The sequence below is a fragment of the Typopeltis vanoorti genome, chromosome 20 (genome assembly GCF_054136105.1).
Source record: "Typopeltis vanoorti isolate ZY-2024b chromosome 20, IOZ_Tvanoo_1.0, whole genome shotgun sequence".
Lineage (NCBI taxonomy): Eukaryota > Metazoa > Arthropoda > Arachnida > Uropygi > Thelyphonidae > Typopeltis > Typopeltis vanoorti.
Window position 1 is genome coordinate 107,105,113 of NC_143568.1, and position 25,979 is coordinate 107,131,091.

The following is a 25,979-nucleotide window of genomic DNA, read 5'->3' on the forward strand; positions in this document are numbered from 1 at the left end:
TCTGTTTAATTTGAATAAATCTATTCTTAATTAGAGGCACTCCTGATATCCTACTGTTTTATTGTAGAAATATTTTCGTTAGTTCACAGAGTACGAACTTGAGGTCGCGAGTGTGGGATACAGTCTGATTCCATGGGTGTATTTATGTTCTGCTTCATATACAAAAGACAAACTGCTACCTTTTTATGAACGGTTTATTAATGATATTAATACATCGGTTTGAGTCACATTTACTTTCCATCTGAGAAATGGCATCTGTGAGCTTAATTGTCTTATATTCGGCGGAGATAACGTATAAATTGACGAAATACGGAAAGTCCTGCAAAATGTTTGCCAGTTTTTTTCACGTTTCGATGGGTTCAGTCCTAGAAAATTACAAGGGAAAGAGTTAGTCTGTGGATGCGATTATCTTTAGTCTAACAAAAAATGAATTAAGGGACACTTTAAGAAATATTAACGACTACATGAATATACCTGTTTTTATATGCCTGAATTTACTCTGCAGGAGGATCAACAGACGGATCTATGAAGGTAAAAGTTTACAAATTAACGATTTCAATTAAATATTTTGCAGCTAATTTCATGCTGGAAGATTTTTAAGAAAACACTTAAAAATGTAAACAGTTATAAAATTAAAAAGTATTAAATAATAAAAACACCCACAGCGTTGTGTTAATACGGATGCGTATTGAAATTGCAAATATGATCCAGCCTAACTCCGACTTATTAAGGCACGTGGCCTTATCTTACTCGAGGTGACTTATGTCGTGACCGAAATCATCTCTTTTAAAGATGTTTTATGCAGCTCACTGTCGCTTTTCCAGTTTTCACTGATGATGGAGACGCATCAGTGAAACTGGAAGTAAAAGAGAATGCAGACAGTGGCAAGGTTAGCGCTCCTGTTTGACTACCGATTGCGCCAGTTCAACTTTAACTGTTGGGTGTGTCAATGTCTTTGATGTAAGTGTATTCTTGTTAATGGTAGTGTATAAAATCTAGCGAAACGTCGTACAGCTAATTATTAAATATAAATTTGGTTTGAATATATTGACAACGCGAATGTTTCTGTAAGCAGCACAGCGAATTTCAGAATACCCAAACTAATTCCACTTTATTAATCCTAGTTGATATGTATGACAAACGCTTTTAGCGATAAGGCCGAATTGTTTCGTATGAAAAATCTTTCTTACGAAAGAACTGCACGTAGGTGTAATAAAAGTATCAGTGCTCGGAGCCTGGGACTACAGGTTAAGCTGTTCGGGTTTATCGGTAAGGAATACGTTGAAAGTAACAAGGTTTTTCTTATTCTTGTGGCTTCACGTTTGGTCTTTAGACCAGGAGTTCAGGATTATTTTAAAATAGTAAAAATCCTTATTCCTCCCACATTAATAATGCACTATGGCCTTTTTCGGGGTGAAAGTCGCATAAAAACACCGTGGCTGACATTCAAACTGACATTTTTTGTTTTCCCAGGTATTGATTTGGACTTTAGTTTCTGTTTTCAGAGATGAACTCTGTTGGATATGCAACATTTTCTGGATAATGCAAATACTTCATACGGTTCCAGTCGTTTTACTAAACAGGTATGTGTTTCTGTCACCACCGTGCTATCATTCTTATCTCGTTTATGTTTTCCGCTTCGTGTCTATATACTCGGTACTTTGGAAGCTTGTTGCAGTTAGTCTGATGTAATTTAATTTTATTGGTCCGCTATCTTACTTTTCGTGAAAGCTATGCGTGCCCAACTTATTCTCTAGAATTAGAGAACATTCACAATAACTTACCAGTTCCTTCTTCAGTACCAGTTGCAGGCTGACCTGAAAGGGAAAAATAAAAAGTTAACTTAATATTTGAATGATTATTATATTATGATATTATTATAATAATATTATTATATTATATTATTATTTAGAAGTCTGCACAGCGTCGTCCCAAGTGCATCTGTGCTTGGGGCGATTTATTATTATAATTATCATCATCGATTCCTCTCTATTGATAGAACTCCAAAAGGTTTCTGGGATGCACTAGCCAGTTCCGATAAATATTCGCCCAAAACTATCGCATGAGAAATGAGGTCGTTACTTTCAAATAGGATACATAATCCTTGAGAGGGTTTTTTTTTTTTTAATTCGATTTAAACTTCCGTTTCATTTCGTTCTTACAAAGAAGAGATGGATGCGAGATTAGCGCAAAAAGAGTGCTTAAAAATCGGCTAGTGATTAAAATAGGGATGCCCATCCATCCCCTTATCACGACCATTAAGCTGAAGAACGTAAACGACCGTCTTTTAAAGGACTTAAATGATATTTTCTTTCACCGATAAATGTCAAACCTTTTTAACATTTTATTTGAAAAACTTTCGTTTACACTGATGGTAAAAAAATATAAACTGCTCACGTTACAGTTAAAAGAACTGAGAGCGCTGAGCATCGGTGTTTGAAGTCAGAGCCGAGATTGAAATCCTTATTGGCAAAATTAAAACGAAACAAAATGAAGAATGTTTGTCTGCCACTGTTAATCTTTTCATAATTTGATTTTTGACACATTCGAAATTTTAGTTTTGTGCAGATGAATTCTATAATACAGCAGTAGAATACTATACATTCAGGAATGGGCTCCTTCTTTTGAACAGTGCAGTTCTATGCTCTGAATAAAACTGTAAAAAGGAAAAACGTCATCACTAACACCGTAAGTATAAATTCATTGTCCACCTTAGCACAGGTTATGGAACCAGACGATTTAACGAATTCTACTACCTGCAAAGCTACACTGAAGCAAAAACCGCATTTTGGAACGATTGTCAGACTTCTGTAAGATGGAAAGATTTCCAATATTTTAATAATGAAAACACTTAAAATATGAAAAATCTTTGGATCTCTTTTGAATCTGCTTGGCTCCATCGCTTCAGTAGAACGAGTTTGCTCTTTCGTGAATTTATTGTGGAGAAAGGGGAAAAACCAGATTGCATATTGACAGTCTGATTGATGAAAATTAGGAAATCCTCTTTGAAAGGAATGAAGTGCGATGATTTTCACAGATTTCTACATAAAGAAAAAATGGTATTAAAACATGCCGTGGAAAACTGTTTAAGAGATATGAAGAAGGTTGAGAGAATGTGGATTACAGACATTGGTCAACAGGCGGAAGAGGGGCGATATGATTGAGACATATAAATTGCTAAGGGGTGCTTATCAAATAGATACCGAGGATATTTTTCAAAGGGTTGAAGGAGAGAAGGGGATAGAGACAAGAGGTCATCCTTGGAAGTTGTATAAAGGTGTGGGGCGTAAATATGACTTTTTTGCATGGAGAGTGGTTGGCGAGTGGAATTCATTGCCAAATAAGATGTTGAGTGCGGAAACATTGAACCAATTAAAGATGAGGCATGATAAACATTATTTCTGTTAGAATGCATCTTACTATAGTCTCCCTTGATGACTCCAGGAGGTGTTTGTATAATAATAAGAAGAATCGGAATACGCCAGCTGCAGCAGAATTCCAAGAAACAAACCGTTGAGAACTGAGATGTGGCAAGCGAGTAAATTGAGACATTTGTGTATTTTAATGTAAATTTCTCATTATTATTTTAAGTCATTTTTTTATTTACTAATTTAACCTTTAATCACCTATTACTACTTAATTAGCTACAAACGACTGCTTTACATATCTTCTCTCTTTGCCTCTATCTCACCAGCGCTAGACGTCTATCTTCGTGTTAAGGAAACGTGTTACATTTCATCGGTATAAACAACGAAGCTATCGCATCATTGAATGGGGATATTTTGTGGTAGGAAATTACAGGATTTTGAATACAGGGCTGAATTTGGCGTCTAGATATAGGGAATCCCTGTTGTTTTGGAATAAACACTCCGTACTTAAGCACATGCAGCTATAATATTTAACTGCGTTGATTTTATTTTCAGTGTTTAAGAGCATGTCATAAAATAAACAACATCCCGATAGTTTCACCGAATTACTTAAGAAGAAAACGAAAATTAATTTTTCTATTAATTGACATTTTTTGCATGCTGTAGTTAACGAAATATAGCTATAAGAAGCATCTGCCAGGGTAAGCCACTTTTATTTTATACCCGCACTTATTCTAGTCGAACAGAATGTGTTGGGGCGTGCCTTTATAATTGACTTAAAATGATCCAGAAATAAGAGGAAGGATAACTTACTACTTTCCTCTTCAGAAACTGTTGTTTCAGGTGCATCTGCGAAGAAGAAGAAAAAGCAAACAAAATCCAATTAGCATTAAAGGCCAAAACACGAGTTACACGCAGTTTTTCTTGTTGAAACTTCAAAAGGAATTTGGAAAAGTAATTCCTTGTGGACTCTTCAGCGGTTCATTTGAATCTTAATTATCTATAATTTATCTGAAACCTTTCATCAATATAATGAAGTTCGATGATACAAACTGTCGGGAGATCGGGTCTTTTAAGTAGCACGATACTAAGTCCACTGCTAAAGGACATATCAGTCCGAATATTCCTTTTCCTAACCTTTTGAAGTTTCAGAGCTTAAACATTAATTACCCTGCATGCCAAAAACGTGAATAAAATTAGATATTATTGGACTATTATAGTCTGATTTCATCGATATTTAATCCTACTGCAAGTAATCATAACTTGGCGTATAAAATATCTTCACGTCTTGCAATTTTTTGCGTATACCCAAGAATATCGATTCAACACCATTTCTTTTAGGCATCCTATAACGTTGAATATTGATTTCTCCATTCTTCTTGTCTGTGAGCCATCAGGTCAGCCAAGAGTATCTCCACCGATTTAGCTACTACTGATTGAGATCTCTCTTGCTCTCGATATGTGAAACGCAAGTTGTGAAGACGTTCAATGCGCATAGCTACTCCTTGCTTACATTGGGTTAAAAACATAGACGAAACAATGTAAAATTTTCTCTTGTAATTATTTAGCGAATTTCAAATATTGTTTTAAAAAATGATAAACTAGAACTCGTAACTTACCGGTTTCTTCGGGAACAGTTGTCGCGGGTGCATCTGAAAAAGGAAAAAAAGACTTTAAAAATAAAAGAAAGGCAGGAAACTGCCTTTCCTGCAATTATATGCATGTTTAATCAATTGCTAGACAAGGATAGGCAAAATTAAGAGACCGCTGACCTTACTCTAGAGGTTTGAATTCTCCCCTCCCCACAATGTGCCTAAGGGTTAAAACCTTTCTTAGGTGACAATCACATTAACAAAAAAAGTGATTTGGATATCAGGAAAACGTAGCAGGATAACCCTCATAAGAACTGACGCCTTAGTAATTATATAAAATTTGTCAAGTACGATATGCTATGCTATACGACCAACTGTAGGCAAATTATTACAATGATATAGCCAGTTTGAGAACACTCAGAAAGAGGGAACTAGAACTGAGAATAACTTACCAGTTTCATCTTCAGAAACAGTTGTCTCCGGTGCATCTGAAAAAAGAAAGAATATTTATTTTAAAAAGGTAAATTAGTAAGAGTGGACTTTTAAAGGCTTCATTTACTAATAAACCATTTATTGAAATCAGTGGAAACTTTACTCAAATAGTATGAAGATTGTACGAGGGGGGTCTGAAAAGTTCTCGGGCTAACAATGAAGAAACGAATTTATAAATTCAAAATTAGTTTGTTTGTTTTTTTATTTTTCAATATAATCTCCCTTAAGACATTTATTCCAGCGATGCTCCAGTGCCATTACCCCGTCCTTTTAGTGGTTCTCAGTAAGATCTACAAAATACTCTTCTACAGCTGCAATCGTCTCTTGAGTCGAAGAAAAACGCTGACCAGCGAGGAGGAGTTTTAGTTTTGGGAAGAGACAGAAGTCAGAGGGAGCCAAATCTGGGGAATAGGGTGGATGTTCCAACAATTCATAGTGCAGATCCCTTAATTTTCCCATTGCCAAAACACCTTTGTTGGCAGGTGCATTGTCCTGATGAAAGATGATCTTTTTCTTCTGCAAACTGGGTCTTTTTTTCACGAATTTTTTCGTCTAGTCTGGTTAAAAGATCGGAATAATATTTTCCGTTTATTGTTTTATCCTTTTCAAGATAATTAATAAACAAAACCCCTTTAGCATCCCAAAACACCGATGCATTGGTGTTTTTTTTTTTGATGGAACCGGCTTTGTCTTCTTTGGCGCTGAACAACCGGTTTCTGCCCACTGTTTTGATTTTGGTGTGTAATAGTGAATCCAAGTCTCATTCATAGTAAATCGACGCTCGAAATCAGTTTTATTCTCGTTAAAACGCTCCAAGCACTGTTCAGAGATTTTCATGCGAGTGCATTTTTAATTTGCTGTGAGGCAAGCTCGGCACCCATCTTGCTCAAAGTTTTTTCATTTGCAGTTCTTCATGAAAGATATATCGTACTCGTTCTTTTGAAATACCTATAGTCGCAGCAATTTCACGCACTTGGACACGCCAGTCATCCAATACGATATCGTACAATTCATCATTGATTTCTGGTGTTGTTACACTTTTTGGACATCCTTCACGTGGATCATGTTCAAGGCAGATACGGCCACGTTTAAATTCGACAGCCCATTTCTTAATTACCGAAAGAGAATAGTGTGCATGAACTTCGAATGAATTTGTTTTGGGGTTAAACCTTCTTTTACAAAGAATTTTATAACTTCACGATACTTAATTTTATTCATTTCAAGGGATGTAGGCAACACTTTTTGCTTCATATAAAACAAACTACTTGATAGAATGACTATAAATTTCACAGATGGTTATGACAGATGTACCAACTTGAAAAAAAAAAATCTTGCCAATAATGTTGCCATCTATGGTCAAGACCGAGCACCTTTCAGGCCACCCTCGTATATATATAGTTTCCCTTGGTATTGTTAGTTCAGCTTATCCGTCAATTCTCAACTGCTCTTAAGGTCAGTTGGTTTTTATACAGCGATACCTCCCCCCCCCCGGCTCACGACCCTTTCAAGTAGGGCCACTGGCCATTTATACGTCGGTTTGAGCTACATGACGTGCCGTGAATCAACTGATGCCCAGTTTTCGTTAACTGTTTACGCCGACGTTGCTCACTATACATCCCTTTGTGTTTCGCTGTGAATTATAAACTGCTTAAAACTTACTTTATTTTATTGTTAATTATGGCAGATAAAATTCAAAGTAAAAGTGTCATTGCTCCAGTGAAAAGCAGAAGACTCGTGAACCTATTGCATTGCATGCTAAGATTAAAGAAAGATTGAATTTAGTGAAGATTGTGTATCGCACACTAAAAGGCTGCAGACTAAATTTACCCGATGACACTGCTTTCCTGAAGGCAAGCTATTCAGAATAATTTTTCGTTTGCTTACCTGACATGAACCGTTGTGTTGTCATTTACACACACATGACTGCTTTAAAGACGTTTAATCTACGAGTGAAAAAGGCGGTGATCCGCTATATGATGGTGGGTTGGAACTTAACCTATCACGTGAGCGGTGGTGGGGTGTGCCTGTACTATAAAAGCAATACTTCTGACCTGACCAGAATGTAACTTACCGGTTTGGTCTTCAGAAACAGTTGTCTCCTCCGGCGCATCTGAAAATAAAAAAGGATTAATGATATTACAATTAAGATTGTCTTTAAATGACTTAGCTTTACCTTAAAAATTGCTTATTAAAGAAAGTATAACATGTAAAGATTATATATTTTGAAAATCCATCCCAATTTACGCTCACGTGTAGAGCTACACTTTTTACCGCGTAGGCATTCAGAACCGAAATTCTACGGAATAGGTTGGTTACTTCTTATTCCTGGAGGTATCCTGTGTCTGTAGAAGCATATGTCCACGAGGCCGGTTTGCCTGTTTGCGGGAGGAAATACCCAGATAAACTAGGGAGAAAAACCCTGCTGTCCACGCGCAAGACCGGCTAACTTGGCTATGGCTGAGAAAGATCCTTTAGCTCCTCGTGTCGTCTACGGGAATCGAACGCAGGACACTCCTTCGCGAGACATATGGTTGCGAAGCGCATAGCCACTAGGCTAACGCGCGGACATTTAGAAAATTACGAAGGTAATTTAATTTGATCCGGTCTTTGGAAAAAAGTCTGTAGTGGACCTTTACAAAACTGTAAAATGCTTAGGAAAACGGTTAAGATTTAACCACATTTATTGCAATTATACAACAGGCCCATATGAATGCATGATGTGAATCAGTTGGATTCACATGTAAAATTATGAATAATACTTGAAGATATTATTCATGGGGAAAATACCTCAGGAATGAGATACTGATGTCCATGCTGGTCCTGAAATAGACCAGAATTCACTAAAACCTTCAGCGTTTTGTGAAAACGGAATTCCAGTCGATTTAGCAATGGAAATCTGGATTTCTTTGTGACCATCATTTACAGTTTGGTCCGAAGATGGTGACCCAAGAAATGATTTCTACACATGCTCACCAAAAATAAATAATCTAAGAATTAAGTGGGTTAGACAGTATAGTGAATGTGAATCGGAGGCCCGGATACGAGAACTGCAATGTTAGATTTAATCGGACTACAATTCGAATTGTTTTACTTTGTCTATTAAACACATTTTATTTTGCTTCATACTTCAAGATTTATTTTCTTTTTGGAATCAAACAATTGAGAATCATAAGTGGCCAGTGTAGTATTTAAATACTGAAATTATTTCATGCGTGTGTGTGTGTGGCTGGGGCGTGTGAATCATTTAAAAATCGTAGAACCTTTTTATATTAGAAATTTCAGGAACCAACTGTTGCACATTAATTTCTCTTCGAAACATGTAAGGAAACAAAATACGTCAAAAATATCGTCTACGGCATTCGTGTCTAATGGCACAAAGAAACAAGAAAACTTCGAAAGAGGTGTGTTAAGAGGTAAGTTGTTCTAGCGAACTCGAACTGAGAAAATAACTTACCAGTTTCATCTTCAGAAACAGTTGTCTCCGGTGCATCTGAAAAAATAAAGAATATTTATTTTGAAAAGTTAAATTAGTAAGAGTGAACTTTTTAAAGGCTTCATTTACTAATAAACCACTTATTGAAAGCAGAATAATTCGCCCGTGTGTTCCAAGCAAAGCATGGAAACTTTACTCAAATGGTCTGCAGATGTATGTGCAACTATAGTTTGCCTTGGCATTATTAGTTCAGCTCAGCCATCAATTGTCAACTGTTCTTAAGGTCAGTTGGTTTTTATACAGCGATATAACCCCCCCCTCTCCGGCTTACGACGCTTTCAAGTAGGGCTACTGGCCATTTATACGTCGGTTTCAGGGAGACGACGTGCTGTGAATCAACTGATGCCCAGTTTTCGTTAACTGTTTACGCCGACGTTGCTCGCTAACATCCCTTTGTGTTTGTGTGTTTCGCTGTGAATTATAAACTGCTTAAAACTTGCTTTATTTTATTGTTAATTGTGGCAGTAAAATTCAAAGTAAAAGTGTCATTGCTCCAGTGAAAAGCAGAAGACTCGTGAATCTATTGCATTGCATGCTAAGATTAAAGAAAGATTGAATTTAGTGAAGATGGTGTATCGCACACTAAAAGGCCGCAGAATAAATTTACCTGATCAAACTGGTTTCCTGAAGGCAAGCTATTCAGAATAATTTTTCGTTTGCGTACCTGACGGGCAAGTTCCTGTTGGAATTTGCCCATGCTAACAGATTAGTTATTACCTATACCTGCTTCCAGAAACATCCACGACGGACCTGTACTTGGACATCTAACATTGATAGGTCAAGACACCAGATTGATTACATCCTGGCTCTCCAGCTGTGGAAGACAAGCATCTCTGATGTGCATACTTGTCTTGGAGCAGATTGTGATACAGACCATCAGCTGGTAAGAGCCAAAGTAAGACTGATTCCGAAAACTTCCAGGTCACGCACATTCCACTAGATTGGATGTTAGAGTAATTCCTAGTGGATTCACAGAAGAAACATCAACTCGGCTGGATGATTTTTTGGAGACCAATGAGGAAATCTCACCAGAAATGCTTTGGGAAGGAGTCAAGATGATAATACAGGATACTGCGAAGACGTATCTCGGCACAATAAGAAAACCAAGAGACCCATGGATATCAGATTCAACATGGACTAATCAAAAGAAGGCGGTTGGAAAAAGAAAGAGACACGGGGACCGAAGAATGCAAGAGATTACATAGAGAAATCAGAAGAGCCATGAAGCAGGACAAGGAAAAGTTCTATACTAATTAATGTGAAGAAATAGAGTTCCAGATGAGAAAGCATAATTATAAAAGGATGTTTTATTTAGATCGTGACTTAAAGCACAAGTTTAAGCCCAAATTGAATGTCATCAAAGACAGGAATGGATCATTACTAACAGAAGAGTTGGAAATCAAAAACAGATGGAAAGAATACTGTGAGGAACTGTACAGCAGAGTGGATAAAGAAAATGTGGAGTCTTCCCACCAAGAAAATTTTGATTTTGAACCTCCTCCGCTTAGGCATGAAGCTGAAAGAGCAGTTAAGCAGCTCAACAGCAATAAGGCCTCGGGTGCAGATCAAATCCCAGCAGACTTAATTAAGGCCACAGGGGACGGAGGGATAAAAGCGTTTCATAGATTGGTTACAAGGATATGGGAGACGGGATCATGGCCTAGAGACTGGAAGAAGTCAGTTTTCATACCACTACACAAGAAAGGTGATATAAAGGCATGCAAGAATTATAGAACTATTAATTTGATATCTCATGCAAGCAAAATTTTATTGAAGATCATGCTAAATAGGATTGGGGCCAAAGTTGAGGCAGAGATGCCCGAGGAACAAGCAGGTTTTAGAAAGGTATGGGCACCAGAGTTCAGCTCCTTTGCCTTAGACAGATCATAGAAAAATATAAAGAATTCAGACTCCCTCTGGTAATGTGTTTCTTAGACTACTCTAAAGCTTTTGACTGTGTTGAGCATGTGAAACTGGGAAGTAATGAAAAGAATGGATTTTCCTCAACACACTATCAGGTTGATAGCCAACTTGTATAGGAGCAAGAAGCCACAGTAAGAACAGGTGTTGGATTGACTTACTGGCTTCAAGTTGGAAAAGGAGTTAGACAAGGATGTTTACTTTCTCCTCAATTGTGTAGTATAAGAAACACATTACCAGAGGGAGTCTGAATTCTTTATATTTTCGCTCATTCATGCGTAAAGCATTGGATGAGCTCAGGACAGGAATTACGATAGGAAAGTAGACTGATGAGTAATATGAGGTACGCTGATGATACAGTACTCCTTTGTAATGACATGGAAGAACCAGGACTAATTCTTGACAAAGTTAACAAGATCAGTAATAACAGAGGACTTCAACTAAATTCTGGCAAGACAAAGATCATGGTTCTCAAAGGAAAAACAAACAGAGAAACTCTTGAGAAACAAGTGTATCTTAATGGAGAAAGAATTGAGGAAGTCAGAAAGTTTGAGTACCTGGGAACCATTATTAATGTGAAGAATTGCTGTTCAGAAGATGTCAGAAAAAGGTTAAGAATGGCTAAAACAACAGTCGGAGACCTGTCTAAAATCTGGAAGGATGAATCTATCTCCATGTGAACATAGTTGAGGATTTTAGATGCAGTTGTTTTTCCAACAGCGACTTATGGATGCGAGACTTGGAACCTAAAGAAGTCAGATAAGAAACGGATATCTGCTTTTGAGATGTGGTGTTACAGAAGGCTGTTGAGGATATCATACACTGAAAGACGTACAAATGAATGGGTGTTAGAAAAGATCAGCAGAACTTTAGGGCTCCTTACGAATATTGACAGAAGAAAGTTAAAATATTTTGGACACATAGAAAGGATGGAAGGAGGACTTCTCAGAACAGTAATAGAAGGTAAAATTCCTGGAAAAAGAGGCAGGGGTTACCATCAATGAGATGGATGGACGGCGTGTATAGAGTGACTGATCTTCAGAGAGTTGAGGCAGCCATAAAAGCAAACAGGACTACATGGCGAGGCCTGGTGTGGAACATCACCGAACATCGGAGTGACCATACGGCATCTGTAGATGTCCAGTAAACATACCTGACGTAAACCGTTGTGTTGTCATTTACACACACATGACTGCTTTAAAAACGTTTAATCTACGAGTGAAAAAGGCGGTGATCCGCTATATGATGGTGGGTTGGAACTTAACCTGTCACGTGAGCGGGGGTGGGGTGTGCCTGTACTATAAAAGCAATATTTCTGACCTGACCAGAATGTAACTTACCGGTTTGGTCTTCAGAAACAGTTGTCTCCTCCGGCGCATCTGAAAATAAAAAAGGGTTAATGATATTACAATTAAGATTGTCTTTAAATGACTTCGCTTTACTTCTAAAATTGCTTATTAAAGAAAGTATAACATGTAAAGATTATAATTTTGAAAATTCATCCCGATTTACGCTCACGTGTAGACTTACACTTTTTACCGCGTTGGCATTCGGAACCGAAATTCTACGGAATAGGTTGGTTACTTCTTATTCCTGGAGGTATCCTGTGTCTGTAGAAGCATATGTCCACGGGGCCGGTTTGCCTGCTTGCGGAATTAAAAACCCCAGATGAACTGGGGAGAAAAACCCTGCTGTCCACGCCCAAGACCGGCTAACTTGGCTATGGGTGAGAAAGATTCTTCAGCTCTTCGTGTCGTCTACGGGAATCGAACGCAGGACACTCCTTCGCGAGACATATGGTTGCGAAGCGCATAGCCACTAGGCTAACGCGCGGACATCTAGAAAATTTCGAAGGTAATTTAATTTGATCCAGTCTTTGGAAAAAAGTAGTCTGTGGTGGACCTGACCCGGTTTCCTACCTTTACAAAACTGTAAAATGCTTAGGAAAATGGTTAAGATTTAACCACATTTATTGCAATTATTTAGAAGGGCCATGTGAATCAGTTGGATTCACATGTAAAATTATGAATAATACTTGAAGATATTATTCATGGGGAAAATACCTCAGGAATGAGATACTGATGTCCATGCGGGTCCTGAAATAGACTAGAATTCACTAAAACATTCAGCGTTTTGTGAAAACGGAATTCGAGTCGATTTAGCAATGGAAATCTGAATTTTTTGTGACCATCATTTAGAGTTTGGTTCCGAAGATGGTGACCCAAGAAACGATTTGTACACGTGCTCACCAAAAATAATAAATCGAAGAATTAAGTGGGTTTAAATAGTATAGTGAATGTGAATCGGAGGCCCGGATACGAGAACTGCAATGTTCGACAGTCTTAATCGGACTACAATTGGAGTTGTTTTATTTTGTCTATTAAACGAATTTTATTTTTTATTTTGCTTCATACTTCAAGATTTATTTTCTTTTTGGAATCAAACAATTGAAAATCATGAACGACCAGTGTAGATTTAAACACTGAAATTATTTCATGTGTGTGTGGGGGGGGGGGGGGGACCTGTGATCATTTAAAAATCGTAGGACCTTTTTATATTAGAAATTTTCAGGAACCAACTGTTGCACATTAATTTCTCTTCGAAACATGTAAGGAAATAAAATACGTCAAAAATATCGTCTACTGTCAATGACACGAAGAAACAAGAAAACTTCAAAAGAGGTGTGTTAAGAAGTAAGTTGTTCTAGCGAACTAGAACTGAGAAAATAACTTACCAGTTTCATCTTCAGAAACAGTTGTCTCCGGTGCATCTGAAAAAATAAAGAATATTTATTTTGAAAAGTTAAATTAGTAAGAGTGAACTTTTTAAAGGCTTAATTTGCTAATAAACCACTTATTGAAAGCAGAATAATTCGCCCATGTGTTCCGAGCAAAGCATGGAAACTTTACTCAAATGGTCTGCAGACTGTATGTACAACTGTAGTTTGCCTTGGCATTATTAGTTCAGCTGAGCCGTCAATTCTCAACTGTTCTTAAGGTCAGTTGGTTTTTATACGGCGATTTCACCGTATAACCCCCCCCCCTCTCCGGCTTACGACCCTTTCAAGTAGGGCCACTGGCCATTTATACGTCGGTTTGAGCTACATGACGTGCCATGAATCAACTGATGCGCAGTTTTCATGAACTGTTAACGCGTCGTTGCTCGCTATACATCCCTTTGTGTTTGTGTGTTTCGCTGTGAATTATAAACTGCTTAAAACTTGCTTTATTTTATTGTTAATTATGGCAGTAAAATTCAAAGGAAGGGTGCTGTTGCTCCCAGTGAAAATCAGAAGACTCGTGAATCTATTGCATTGCATGCTAAGATTAAAGAAAGATTGAATTTAGTGAAGATGGTGTATCGCACACTAAAAGGCCGCAGACTAAATTTACCTGATCAAACTGGTTTCCTGAAGACAAGCTATTCGGAATAATTTTTCGTTTGCTTACCTGACATGAACCGTTGTGTTGTCATTTACACACACATGACTGCTTTAAAAATGTTAAATCTACGAGTGAAAAAGGGGGGTGATCCGCTATACAACGGTGGGCTGGAACTTAACCTGTCACGTGAGAGGGGGTGGGGTGTGCCTGTACTATAAAAGCAATACTTGACTCGATAGAATGTAACTATAGCGCACAGCTTGGAAGAGCAATGCAGGCCTTCGTATGGAAACCTTGACTTTGACCACATAAGATTCACAGCAAGGTCAGACACTCACTCAAACTTCCTATCACCAGCACTGACCATATTGCATCAACATCACCTGCTGAGATATATGACATTATTAAAAATTTAAAGAACAAAAAAGCTCCTGGACCAGACGGCATTACTAATCGTGGGATTAAACTTCTGCCCCGGAGGGCAGTAGTGTACCTGACCAGTATAATAAATGCAATTTTAAGATTTCACTATTTTCCTTCCACCTGGAAACTGGCTGACGTAATTCCCATACATAAGCCAGGCAAAGACTCACACCTACCCCAAAATTATCGTCTAATCAGTCTCATCTCAAATCTGGGTAAGGTTGCAGAGAAGGTCATCCTCTCACGACTTCAGACCTCAATAAATGACCTAAACATCCTTCCAAAAGAACAGTTTGGTTTTAGGCAACACTACCCAGCAAATCCACAGAATTGTTGAATACATCACAACCAGCTACAACTGGCGCCAGTGCACAGGCGCTGTTTTCCTAGACTTATCCAAAGCATTTGACAAAATCTGGCATTTTGGACTCCTGCACAAGCTTATCTCAGCCGGCATCTCACCTAAAATGGTTCATTTAATCCACTCATATCTTCAAAATAGATCAATGCAAGTAAAAATCAACGGTTCTACATCCTCCCAGCGCCACATCTTTGCTGGAGTGGCGCAGGGATCTCTACTGGCTCCATTGCTGTTCTCTGTATACATGTCAGACATCCCACACAATCCGATGACTTCCATTTTGGCCCTATATGCGGACGATACGGCAATACTAACCAGATCTCTCAGACCCCTTTTCATTACCAGAAAGCTTCAAGAAAACATTCTAAAGCTGGAGGGTTGGTTCTCTAAATGGAGACTGGAAGTCAACCCCCAGAAAAGCTCAGCCGTTCTTTTCTCAAAAAGGCCAATGTCTCCTGTAGGAGATTTGTTACTGTTCAATACTAAATTTCCCTGGCAGTCAGAAACAAATTACCTGGGTGTAATTCTCGACAAAAAGCTATCTTTCAATCAACACACCAAGTCTGCATGCACAAAGGCATCTAAAGCCATAGCACAGATCTATCCGCTAATTAATAGAAATAGCAAGCTCAGCAACAGAATCAAATTGCAGCTATACCAGTTGACGATTCGTCCTATAATCATCTATGCCTCTCCGGCCTGGAGCCACACCTCTAATGCTAACATCATCAAAATACAGCGAGTGCAGAACAAGTGCCTGAGAATGATTTTGAATGCCCCGTGGTATGTTAAAAACACAACTCCACAGAGACACAAATATTCCCTATATTTTCTCTTTTCTACGATCCTTGGCCACCAAGTTTTTCCTAAAGACGTCCACACATCCCAACGATTTGGTTCAACAAGCTACAGCATACGATCCAACGGACATATTCAAATATAGAAGACCAAAAGCTATATTGGCCTCCTTTAGTGATGCATAATCTCCATGCCCAATCAGGGCGAGCATTCTGCTCATAAATTTTACCTTCACTGCTACCATAACAGATAGTGGGGAATATGAAAAGCATCTTGCTTCACCCCTAAAGACATAAATGTCAATTGTCAATAGAATGTAACTTACCGGTTTGGTCTTCAGAAACAGTTGTCTCCTCCGGCGCATCTGAAAATAAAAAAGGATTAATGATATTACAATTAAGATTGTCTTTAAATGACTTAGCTTTACCTTAAAAATTGCTTATTAAAGAAAGTATAACATGTAAAGATTATATATTTTGAAAATTCATCCCGATTTACGCTCACGTGTGGACCTACACTTTTTACCGCGTAGGCGTTCAGAACCGAAATTCTACGGAATAGGTTGGTTACTTCTTATTCCTGGAGGTATCCTGTGTCTGTAGAAGCATATGTCCACGGGGCCGGTTTGCCTGTTTGCGGGATTAAAAACCCTAGATGAACTGGGGGAAAAACCCTGCTGTCCACGCCCAAGACCGGCTAACTTGGCTATGGCTGAGAAAGATCCTTCAGCTCCTCGCATCATCTACGGGAATCGAACGCAGGACACTCCTTTGCGAGACATATGGTTGCGAAGCGCATAGCCACTAGGCTAACGCGCGGACATTTAGAAAATTACGAAGGTAATTTAATTTGATCCGGTCTTTCAAAAAATTAGTCTGTAGAGGACCTGACCCGGTTTCCTACCTTTACAAAACCGTTAAATTGCTTAGGAAAATGGTTAAGATTTAACCACATTTATTGTAATTATATAGCAGGCCCATATGAATGCATGATGTGAATCAGTTGGATTCACATGTAAAATTATGAATAATACTTGAAGATATTATTCATGGGGAAAATACCTCAGGAATGAGATACTGATGTCCATGCTGGTCCTGAAATAGACCAGAATTCACTAAAACCTTCAGCGTTTTGTGAAAACGGAATTCCAGTCGATTTAGCAATGGAAATCTCGATTTTTTTGTGACCATCATTTACAGTTTGGTTCCGAAGATGGTGACCCAAGAAACAATTTGTACGAGTGCTCACCAAAAATAAATAATCTAAGAATTAAGTGGGTTAGACAGTATAGTGAATGTGAATCGGAGGTCCGGATACGAGAACTGCAATGTTAGACAGGTTTAATCGGACTACAATTGGAATTGTTTTACTTTATCTATTAAACAAATTTTATTTTGCTTCATACTTCAAGATTTATTTTCTTTTTGGAATCAAACAATTGAAAATCATGAGCGACCAGTGTAGATTTAAATACTGAAATTATTTCATGTGGGGGGGGGTGAATCATTTAAAAATCGTAGAACCTTTTTATATTAGAAATTTCAGGAACCAACTGTTGCACATTAATTTCTCTTCGAAACATGTAAGGAAATAAAATACGTCAAAAATATCGTCTACTGTCAATGACTCGAAGAAACAAGAAAACTTCAAAAGAGGTGTGTTAAGAGGTAAATTGTTCTAGCGAACTCGAACTGAGAATAACTTACCAGTTTCATCTTCAGAAACAGTTGTCTCCGGTGCATCAGAAAAAATAAAGAATATTTATTTTGAAAAGTTAAATTAGTAAGAGTGAACTTTTTAAAGGCTTAATTTGCTAATAAACCACTTATTGAAAGCAGAATAATTCGCCCATGTGTTCCGAGCAAAGCATGGAAACTTTACTCAAATGGTCTGCAGATTGTATGTGCAACTGTAGTTTGCCTTGGCATTATTAGTTCAGCTCAGCCATCAATTGTCAACTGTTCTTAAGGTCAGTTGGTTTTTATACAGCAATACCCCCGACTTACGTCGCTTTGAAGTATGGCCACTGGCTATTTATACGTCGGTTTTAGGAAGATGACGTGCCATGAATCAACTGATACGCAGTTTTCACGAACTGTAAGCGCCTACGTTACTCGCTATACATCCCTTTGTGTTTGTGTGTTTCGCTGTGAATTATCAACTGCTTAAAACTTCCCTTATTTTATTGTTAATTGTGGCATTAAAATTCAAAGGAATGGTGCTGTTGCTCCCAGTGAAAAGCAGAAGACTCGTGAATCTATTGCATTGCATGCTAAGATTAAAGAAAGATTGAATTTAGTGAAGATGGTGTATCGCACACTAAAAGGCCGCAGACTAAATTTACCCGATGAAACTGGTTTCCTGAAGGCAAGCTATTCAGAATAATTTTTCATTTGCGTACCTGACATGAACCGTTGTGTTGTCATTTACACACGCATGACTGCTTTAAAAATGTTAAATCTACGAGTGAAAAAGGGGGGTGATCCGCTATACGACGGTGGGCTGGAACTTAACCTGTCACGTGAGCGGGGGTGGGGTGTGCCTGTACTATAAAAGCAATATTTCTGACCTGACCAGAATGTAACTTACCGGTTTGGTCTTCAGAAACAGTTGTCTCCTCCGGCGCATCTGAAAATAAAAAAGGGTTAATGATATTACAATTAAGATTGTCTTTAAATGACTTCGCTTTACTTCTAAAATTACTCATTAAAGAAAGGATAACAAGCAAACATTGGCTTCTATTAAGAATGCTTAACGGAATTCATGGTTAGCGGAGAACTGACTTTTTGCCTTGGTCTGATCAGTTTAGCCTTTAATTGATTTTATCCTTAAAGAACAATATACCATCGATTCTCAACCAATCTCGGTTTTCCTGTTTGGAGTTGGAAATCAAAAAAGATGAAAAGAATACTGTGAGGAACTGTACAGCAGAGTGGATAAAGAAAATATAGAGTTCCTCCCACCAAGAAAATTTTGATTTCGAACCTCCTCCACTTAGGCATGAAGTTGAAAGAGCAGTTAAGCAGCTCAACAGCAATAAGTCCCCAGGTGCAGATGAAATCCCAGCAGACTTAATTAAGGCCACAGGGGACAGAGGGATAAGAGTGTTTCATAGATTGATTACAAGGATATGGGACTAGGATCATGGCCTAGAGACTGGAAGAAGTCAGTTTTCATACCACTACACAAGAAAGGTGATATGAAGGTATGCAAGAATTATAGAACTATTAGTTTGATATCTCATGCAAGAACAATTTTCTTAAAGATCATGCTAAATAGGATTGAGGCCGAGATGCCCGAGGAACAAGCAGGTTTTAGGAAAGGTAGGACACCAGAGATCAGCTCCTTTGCCTTAGACAGATCATAGAAAAATATAAAGAATTCAGACTCCCTCTGGTAATGTGTTTCTTTGACTACTCTAAAGCTTTTGACTGTGTTGAGCATGTGAAACTGTGGGAAGTAATGAAAAGAATGGGTTTTCCTCATCACACTATCAGGTTGATAGCCAACTTGTATAGGAGCAAGAAGCCACAGTAAGAACAGGTGTTGGATTGACTTACTGGCTTCAAGTTGGAAAAGGAGTTAGACAAGGATGTTTACTTTCTCCTCACTTGTGTAGTATATATGCAGATACATCATGCGTGAAGCATTGGATGAGCTCAGGACAGGAATTACGATAGGAAAGTAGACTCATCAATAATCTGAGGTACGCTGATGATACAGTACTCCTTTATAATGACATGGAAGAACTAGGAATAATTCTTGACAAAGTTAACAAGATCAGTAATAACAGAGGACTTAACTCAATCCTAGCAAGACAAAGATCATGTTTCTCAAAGGAAAAATAAACAGAGAAGCTCTTGAGAAACAAGTGTATCTTAATGGAGAAAGAATTGAGGAAGTCAGCAAGTTTGAGTACCTGGGATCCATTATTAATGTGAAGAATTGCTGTGCAGAAGATGTCAGAAAAAGGTTAAGAATTGCTAAAACAACAGTCGGAGACCTGTCTAAAATCTGGAAGGATGAATCTATCTCCATGTGAACATAGTTGAGGATTTTAGATGCAGTTGTTTTTCTAACAGCGACTTATGGATGCGAGACTTGGAACCTAAAGAAGTCAGATAAGAAACGGATATCTGCTTTTGAGATGTGGTGTTACAGAAGGCTGTTGAGGATATCATACACTGAAAGACGTACAAATGAATGGGTGTTAGAAAAGATCAGCAGAACTTTAGGGCTCCTTACGGATATTGACAGAAGAAAGTTAAAATATTTTGGACACACAGAAAGGATGGAAGGAAGACTTCTCAGAACAGTAATAGAAGGTAGAATTCCTGGAAAAAGAAGAAGGGATAGACCATCAATGAGATGGATGGACGGCGTGTATAGAGTGACTGATCTTCAGAGATTTGAGGCTGCCAGAGAAGCAAACAACAGGACTACATGGCGAGGCCTGGTGTGGAACATCACCGAGCATCGGAGTGACCATACGGCATCTGTAGATGTCCAGTGAACATACCTGACGTAAACCGTCGTGTTATCATTTACACACACATGACTGCTTTAAAAACGTTTAATCTACGAGTGAAAAAGGCGGTGATCCGCTATATGATGGTGGGTTGGAACTTAACCTGTCACGTGAGCGGTGGTGGGGTATGTCTGTACTATAAAAGCAATATTTCTGACCTGACCAGAATGTAACTTACCGGTTTGGTCTTCAGAAACAGTTGTCTCCTCCGGCGCATCTGAAAATAAAAAAGGGTTAATGATATTACAATTAAGATTGTCTTTAAATGACTTCGCTTTACCTCTAAAATTTCTTATTAAAGAAAGGATAACATGCAAACATTAGCTTCTATTCAGAAGGCTTAACGTAATGCATGGTTAGCGGAGAACTGACTTTTTGCCTTGGTCTGATCAGTTTAGCCTTTAATTGTTTTTATCCTTAAAGCACAATATACCATCGATTCTCAACCAATCTAGGTTTTCCTGTTTGGCGATGAAATGTTTATTTTATCTTTTCTTTAAGTATTCTGTTATTTTTAGAAAACTACGAAGTCGATTTAGTAGTGGAAATCTGAAATTCTACTTGAGCATCATTTAGAGTTTGGTTACAAAGCTGGTGACCTAAAAAACGATTTCTACACGTGCTCACCAAAAATAATAAATCTAAGAATTAAGTGGGTTTAGACAGTATGGTTTAATGTAAATCGGAGGCTCAGATATGAGAACGAACTGCAATGTTAGAAAGGTTTCATCGAATTACAATTAGAATATGGTTTTACTTTGTCTATTATTAAAGAAATCTTAGTTTTTTTATTTTGTTTCATACTGTAAGATTTATTTTCTTTGGGGATTCAAACAGTTGAGAACCACAAGTGGCCAGTGTGGTATTAAACGCTGAAATTATTTATTTTGTGGAGGTGAATCATTCAAAAATCGTTTAACCTTTTTATATTAGAAATTTCAGGAACTAACTGTTGCACGTTAAATTCTCTTCGAAACATGTAAGGAAACAAAATACATTAAAAAAAAAAATATCGTCTACTGTCAATAGCAGGCGGAAAAGAACTTTAAGTTTTCGAAAGCGGTGTAACGTAGAATGTCATCAGTGGATGTTGTATTGGTGACATTGATAAGGCCTCACCTGGAATCAACTGTAGGCAACACAGTCAGCTAATACAGATGTGCGAGTACTCCTGTCACATTTTTATCAAAGACGAAGCTATGAATCGTAGAACAGCATCAGGTAGCACAAAAGGTTGCTTGGAAAGCTCTTGTCAACCGAAGCTCAATTTAGTGGTAGGTGTACAGATTGCTGTTTCGAATTCTACGTTAGAGCAGTCGAATATAAAGCTACCATCAGCTGTGGCAATCAACATTGCACCCTACACTGATGCACAGATCGGTAAACCGGTCTGTAGAACATTGGCTATTCATGATATATAGGGACATTGGTCATGACACAATCTGGAGCTGTTTCTTCTTTAATGTGTTGGATTGCAATGCCTAGACGTACCAGACACAATGCTTCCTACACTGTGGTATTACTGAACAGAACTTTGTTCTTTCAGCATAAAAATGCACCATACAACTTCTGTAGCTTGACAAGAGTTCTGACTCTAGGCAATACAGTTGGATTGTTCAGAATTCCTCTTATTGTCGCAATACGAACTGGACATTGGATGTGCAGTCATACTGAATAAAGTATCAGCTCATCGCAAATGGGTGGAGATTATGCCTAGATGGACCGAAATGTGAAGACCAGCACGCTGTTGTGTATGTGATTTAAATGGTTTATGCACGTTAACTATACGAGGATGATTTTGGAACTAACTTCTCGTATGGGGTTTGTTTGAAAAATGTGATAATTTATTAATGAGATGTTAATCACTTGCACACAATTACAAACGAGTTTTTGTGCTTTTTGAAGTGGAAGAACATTTTTGTAAAAGATCATTTTCAATACTCATTAATCTCAAGTTATTTAAACGTGGTTGCGTCATATGGTGTAGGGATTCTACCCTCCTTAGACCCTGAAAATATTGCTGTTCCATAATGAGCAGTTTAAGCAAAGAAATGAGCAGCATTCGAGATGGACTGGGGAGATGGCAGAGGATAATATTTAGGTGGTTTAGTACAAAATTGTGCTTTGCCTCCTACCAATCATTATTACATTTCATGCAATGGATTTTCAGAGAAAACGACTGCCTCTGACTTTTCTGTTTTAGCGGTAATTTGCCGCATGATTTCTAAATTCAGAGAACGAGCTTGCATGAGTTACAAATGAAGACAACTGGTGTTTCTTTGAAACGCGTGGGATTTTTAATTCCACAAGTCCTCACGACCAGAAAACTAGTATATTAGTTAAGATTAGGAACATGAGATGGCAATAACTGTCTGCGGTCTACTATGTCGGCAGAAATGCAGTCTACTGTCGGGATAGTGAGCGGCCCATGGATTTTCCAAAACTGGTGGAAAGAGAGCTGCGTACTTCCTCTGAGGAATAAAAGGCATTACGGGATTGTATTTTTATATTCATCTCAGCTTCCCAATATGAATTCTGAGAATATGAATAATTCATATTCTCACAACTAAACCTTTAACATAAAAATAAACCTTATCAACAGACTACATTGTTCAAATGGATCAGTTCAGTCAACAAAGAAACGGACATGGTGCTTTGCTCATAATCTACCGTTTGAAAATCTCTTCCCCAGGTAATAAAGGCGAACTTTTTTTATTCTAAATCCAAAAATAACCAAAAGAAAATGAAGTGCCTTACCTGTTCCCTTTGTAGTTACATCCGAGTCTCCTGAAACAATAAAATAGGCTCTTTAGAAATCAAAAAATAACGCATTGATTTTATTTCAGAGACGATAGAAAAGTAATGCCTCCCTATTTATTTCGATTCGAGTGAGAAAGAAAGCTTGACATGCCACTGAGTGGACAGTAATAGTCTCCAGTTCTGCCATAGTGAGTGGTGCGATCGGTCGTATGAGCGCAGTACACAAGTAGTTCAAAATGGCGGCTGTTGCAGATTCACATACGAAGCAGAGAGCGGTGTTTGCATTCGTTACTGACGAAGATTAGTCAGGTGTCCAGACCGTTTAACGGAATGAATTTGACCGAGTGGCTTAAGAATTCTTAATAAAATCATCCTAAAATGTCTGCCTTTTTAAAAACTTAAAAGGCATCTCGGTCAATTCGTAACGGTACTTGAAGGCATTGCAGAAATTTTTAAAATAAAAAAATATCAGCCCACAAGAAACGAGATCCTCCTTCGCGACAAAGCTTGCCCTCACACCAGTTTGAGCACAAAATTTACAAATGCAACATTTGGCTTGAGAGATCTTTCCTATCCTGGATTTGGCACCTTTTGACTACCACCTGCCTGGACTTCTGAAGGATAAACTCAGAGGACGCCATTTTGCAGACGACGAGGAGACGAAACTATAGTAGCGAACAAATTATTCCGAACACTCCCATGTTAAAGAAATTTTTTTAAAATTTTTCTTATTTCTGCAATGGATCGTATTAAGTTATTCTTTCTATCACAATTTAATTTTCCAAGTCTCATCTTCATTATGGCTCACGAATTTTCTATTGGGTTGTGATTTTTGAGGAACTCTTTGACTTTTTTTTTTTAAGTGTGGCATAGAGCGAGATGCTGATGGAAGACGAGTTCTTTTGTCTTTCTGGGTTTGTGGGACCACTCTTTATTCCAATATTTGTATGTATTGGACACTTTTTATCATGCCATCAACAAGCACAAGTGATCCTGGACCGTCATCTGTAAAACAACCACAGAACACCTTTTTAGCCGGGTGTTGAGGAGCTTCTTGAAGGTGGACGATAGAAGTCTTATCAGCCGCTGATTTGCGAACGTAGGGTACTCACTTTCCTTGTACAAAGAAATGTCTCATCTGAGAATATGGCCTTCTTCCACTTCTCAACAGTCCAATCTTTGTACACTTTTACTCACTGGAGCCTCAATTTCTGTATAGCATTCATCGGTTCTTTCTTTTTTGGTCTGTGGGCAGTCCTCCTTGCTTCTGGCAATCTTCGACCGACTATAACGTGAGAAATATTACTCTCACTAGCTGCCAAGTTTCTATTTAAGTCTGCGGCAGACAATCTCGGATTCATTTTGCTTTTCCTAACTTTATAGTAAACGATCTTCAGTAAATGTAGTTTTCCTTTTCACCCACATTTTCTTTTTCTATCAGGAAAAAAGGTATCTCTCTCCCTATACCTCTTTAAAATCGCATTAACAGTACCCAAACCAACACCACACTCATTGGCAGTTTGTCTTTCAGTCATGGATGTGTGCTGAGTACATATTTTTGAACGCTTTCTTGGAGATGCATTCATTTTATAGCTACACAAAATGAATAAAATACTACGAATGTCAACTTGTTTACACTATTAATAAACATCGTAGAGATAGTTAAAATACGAAACACTCAACCAAAATAATGAACTAAAACCAAAGTCGAAAACGCTAAACCAAAAATATTTTGAACTGAAACAAAAACGAAACCAAAAACTTGATGAAAATTCGACTTATTCAGATTAATTTTTTTCGCTACTGTGTCTGTTCGTGAAGAATTCCGCCGTCAAAGTAAAACAACTTATGGGGTAGGCATTCAGCGTCTCACTCAGCGATGGCAAAAGCATATACAGAATGGCGACTTGGTTGAATAGGGACGGAATGCTCTTGTAAGAGAGAGAGGATTAATCCATCGTAAAAGTCATTAAATAAATTGTGTTTTCTGAGTAAAGGAGCCATTACTTAACTGCCTCTCGTAAAACACAATATAGTTATTCTGCTTACACAATTATTTTATTCATACAAAAATTCTGGGCTATCACTGGACATGAAATAGCTACAACAAAGACAACTACAACAAAACTCAAGTTGCATTTACTAATCAAAATATGTTCATTTGTCTAAAACACGAAAAAATACACGCACACCATTATTTAAAACTTACTTACCATGGGGACATCCAGAAGTCTGGGGCCAGTCACAGACACTCAAGTTTACATTAAAGTCCAGTCCTATGGGGCAGTGCATTTCGCAGGCGTATATGCCTTCGCACATGTAATACTTGTTGCAGTCCGTAGGGTGGGGTAAGAATTTCGGATACCTTGGATCTTCAACGTTCAAGCATTCAGAATTTCGATAGGACACCGGACAGCGAGGGGGTGGTGTGGGATATTCAGATTTGGTAAACGCAGCCAACGCCAATGTGACTAAACAAAGCAGCAGTCTTTGTCCCATATTGCAAGAAGATAGAAGAGCTAATGGAAATAAATGATCATTATTTTTAAGCAAATTAAAATTTTTATGTAAAAAGATCACTGAAAAGCAAAACGCGTTGATTTGCTTTAACAATCTTTAAAAAGAATTCCCAGTTGTGTATGGCTTATATATGGCACGCTATTGAATACTAAGCTGATTTTAATCGTTCCAAACAGTTACTCACCTGAATGTAATTAATTTAGATGGAGAAACCTTGTGATCTTAAAGCTTTTTGTGTATTATGAGTTCGGCTTTAAATACTTGTTTTAGAAAGACGCAACTTCCGCCCCCGCTAGGTGACGTAAATGTTAGTGCCAATGAGATAAGATAGATGTTTTGTT

General features: G+C 38.0%; 1 protein-coding gene across 32 annotated transcripts; it reads right to left on the reverse strand.

Annotated features, from left to right (window-relative positions):
- Positions 1–176: 176 nt before the first annotated feature.
- On the reverse strand, positions 177–25,979 carry LOC150095763 (uncharacterized). 32 transcript variants are annotated; one of them, XM_090409725.1, is made up of 17 exons: positions 25,823–25,978; positions 25,332–25,637; positions 23,116–23,145; positions 20,537–20,575; positions 18,420–18,458; positions 17,537–17,572; positions 16,156–16,194; positions 13,600–13,635; positions 12,206–12,244; positions 8,907–8,942; positions 7,524–7,562; positions 5,413–5,448; positions 4,988–5,020; positions 4,182–4,217; positions 1,785–1,817; positions 475–523; positions 177–365 (listed from the first exon to the last, which is right to left on the reverse strand). In XM_090409725.1, exons 2-16 carry the CDS (start codon positions 25,615–25,617, stop codon positions 495–497), a joined length of 786 nt encoding a protein of 261 aa, XP_090265851.1. In that variant the 5' UTR covers positions 25,618–25,637; positions 25,823–25,978; the 3' UTR covers positions 177–365; positions 475–494. The 32 variants fall into 32 exon arrangements, with proteins under 32 accessions (XP_090265851.1, XP_090265853.1, XP_090265855.1 ...); XM_090409727.1 differs by lacking the exon at positions 17,537–17,572; XM_090409729.1 differs by lacking the exon at positions 16,156–16,194.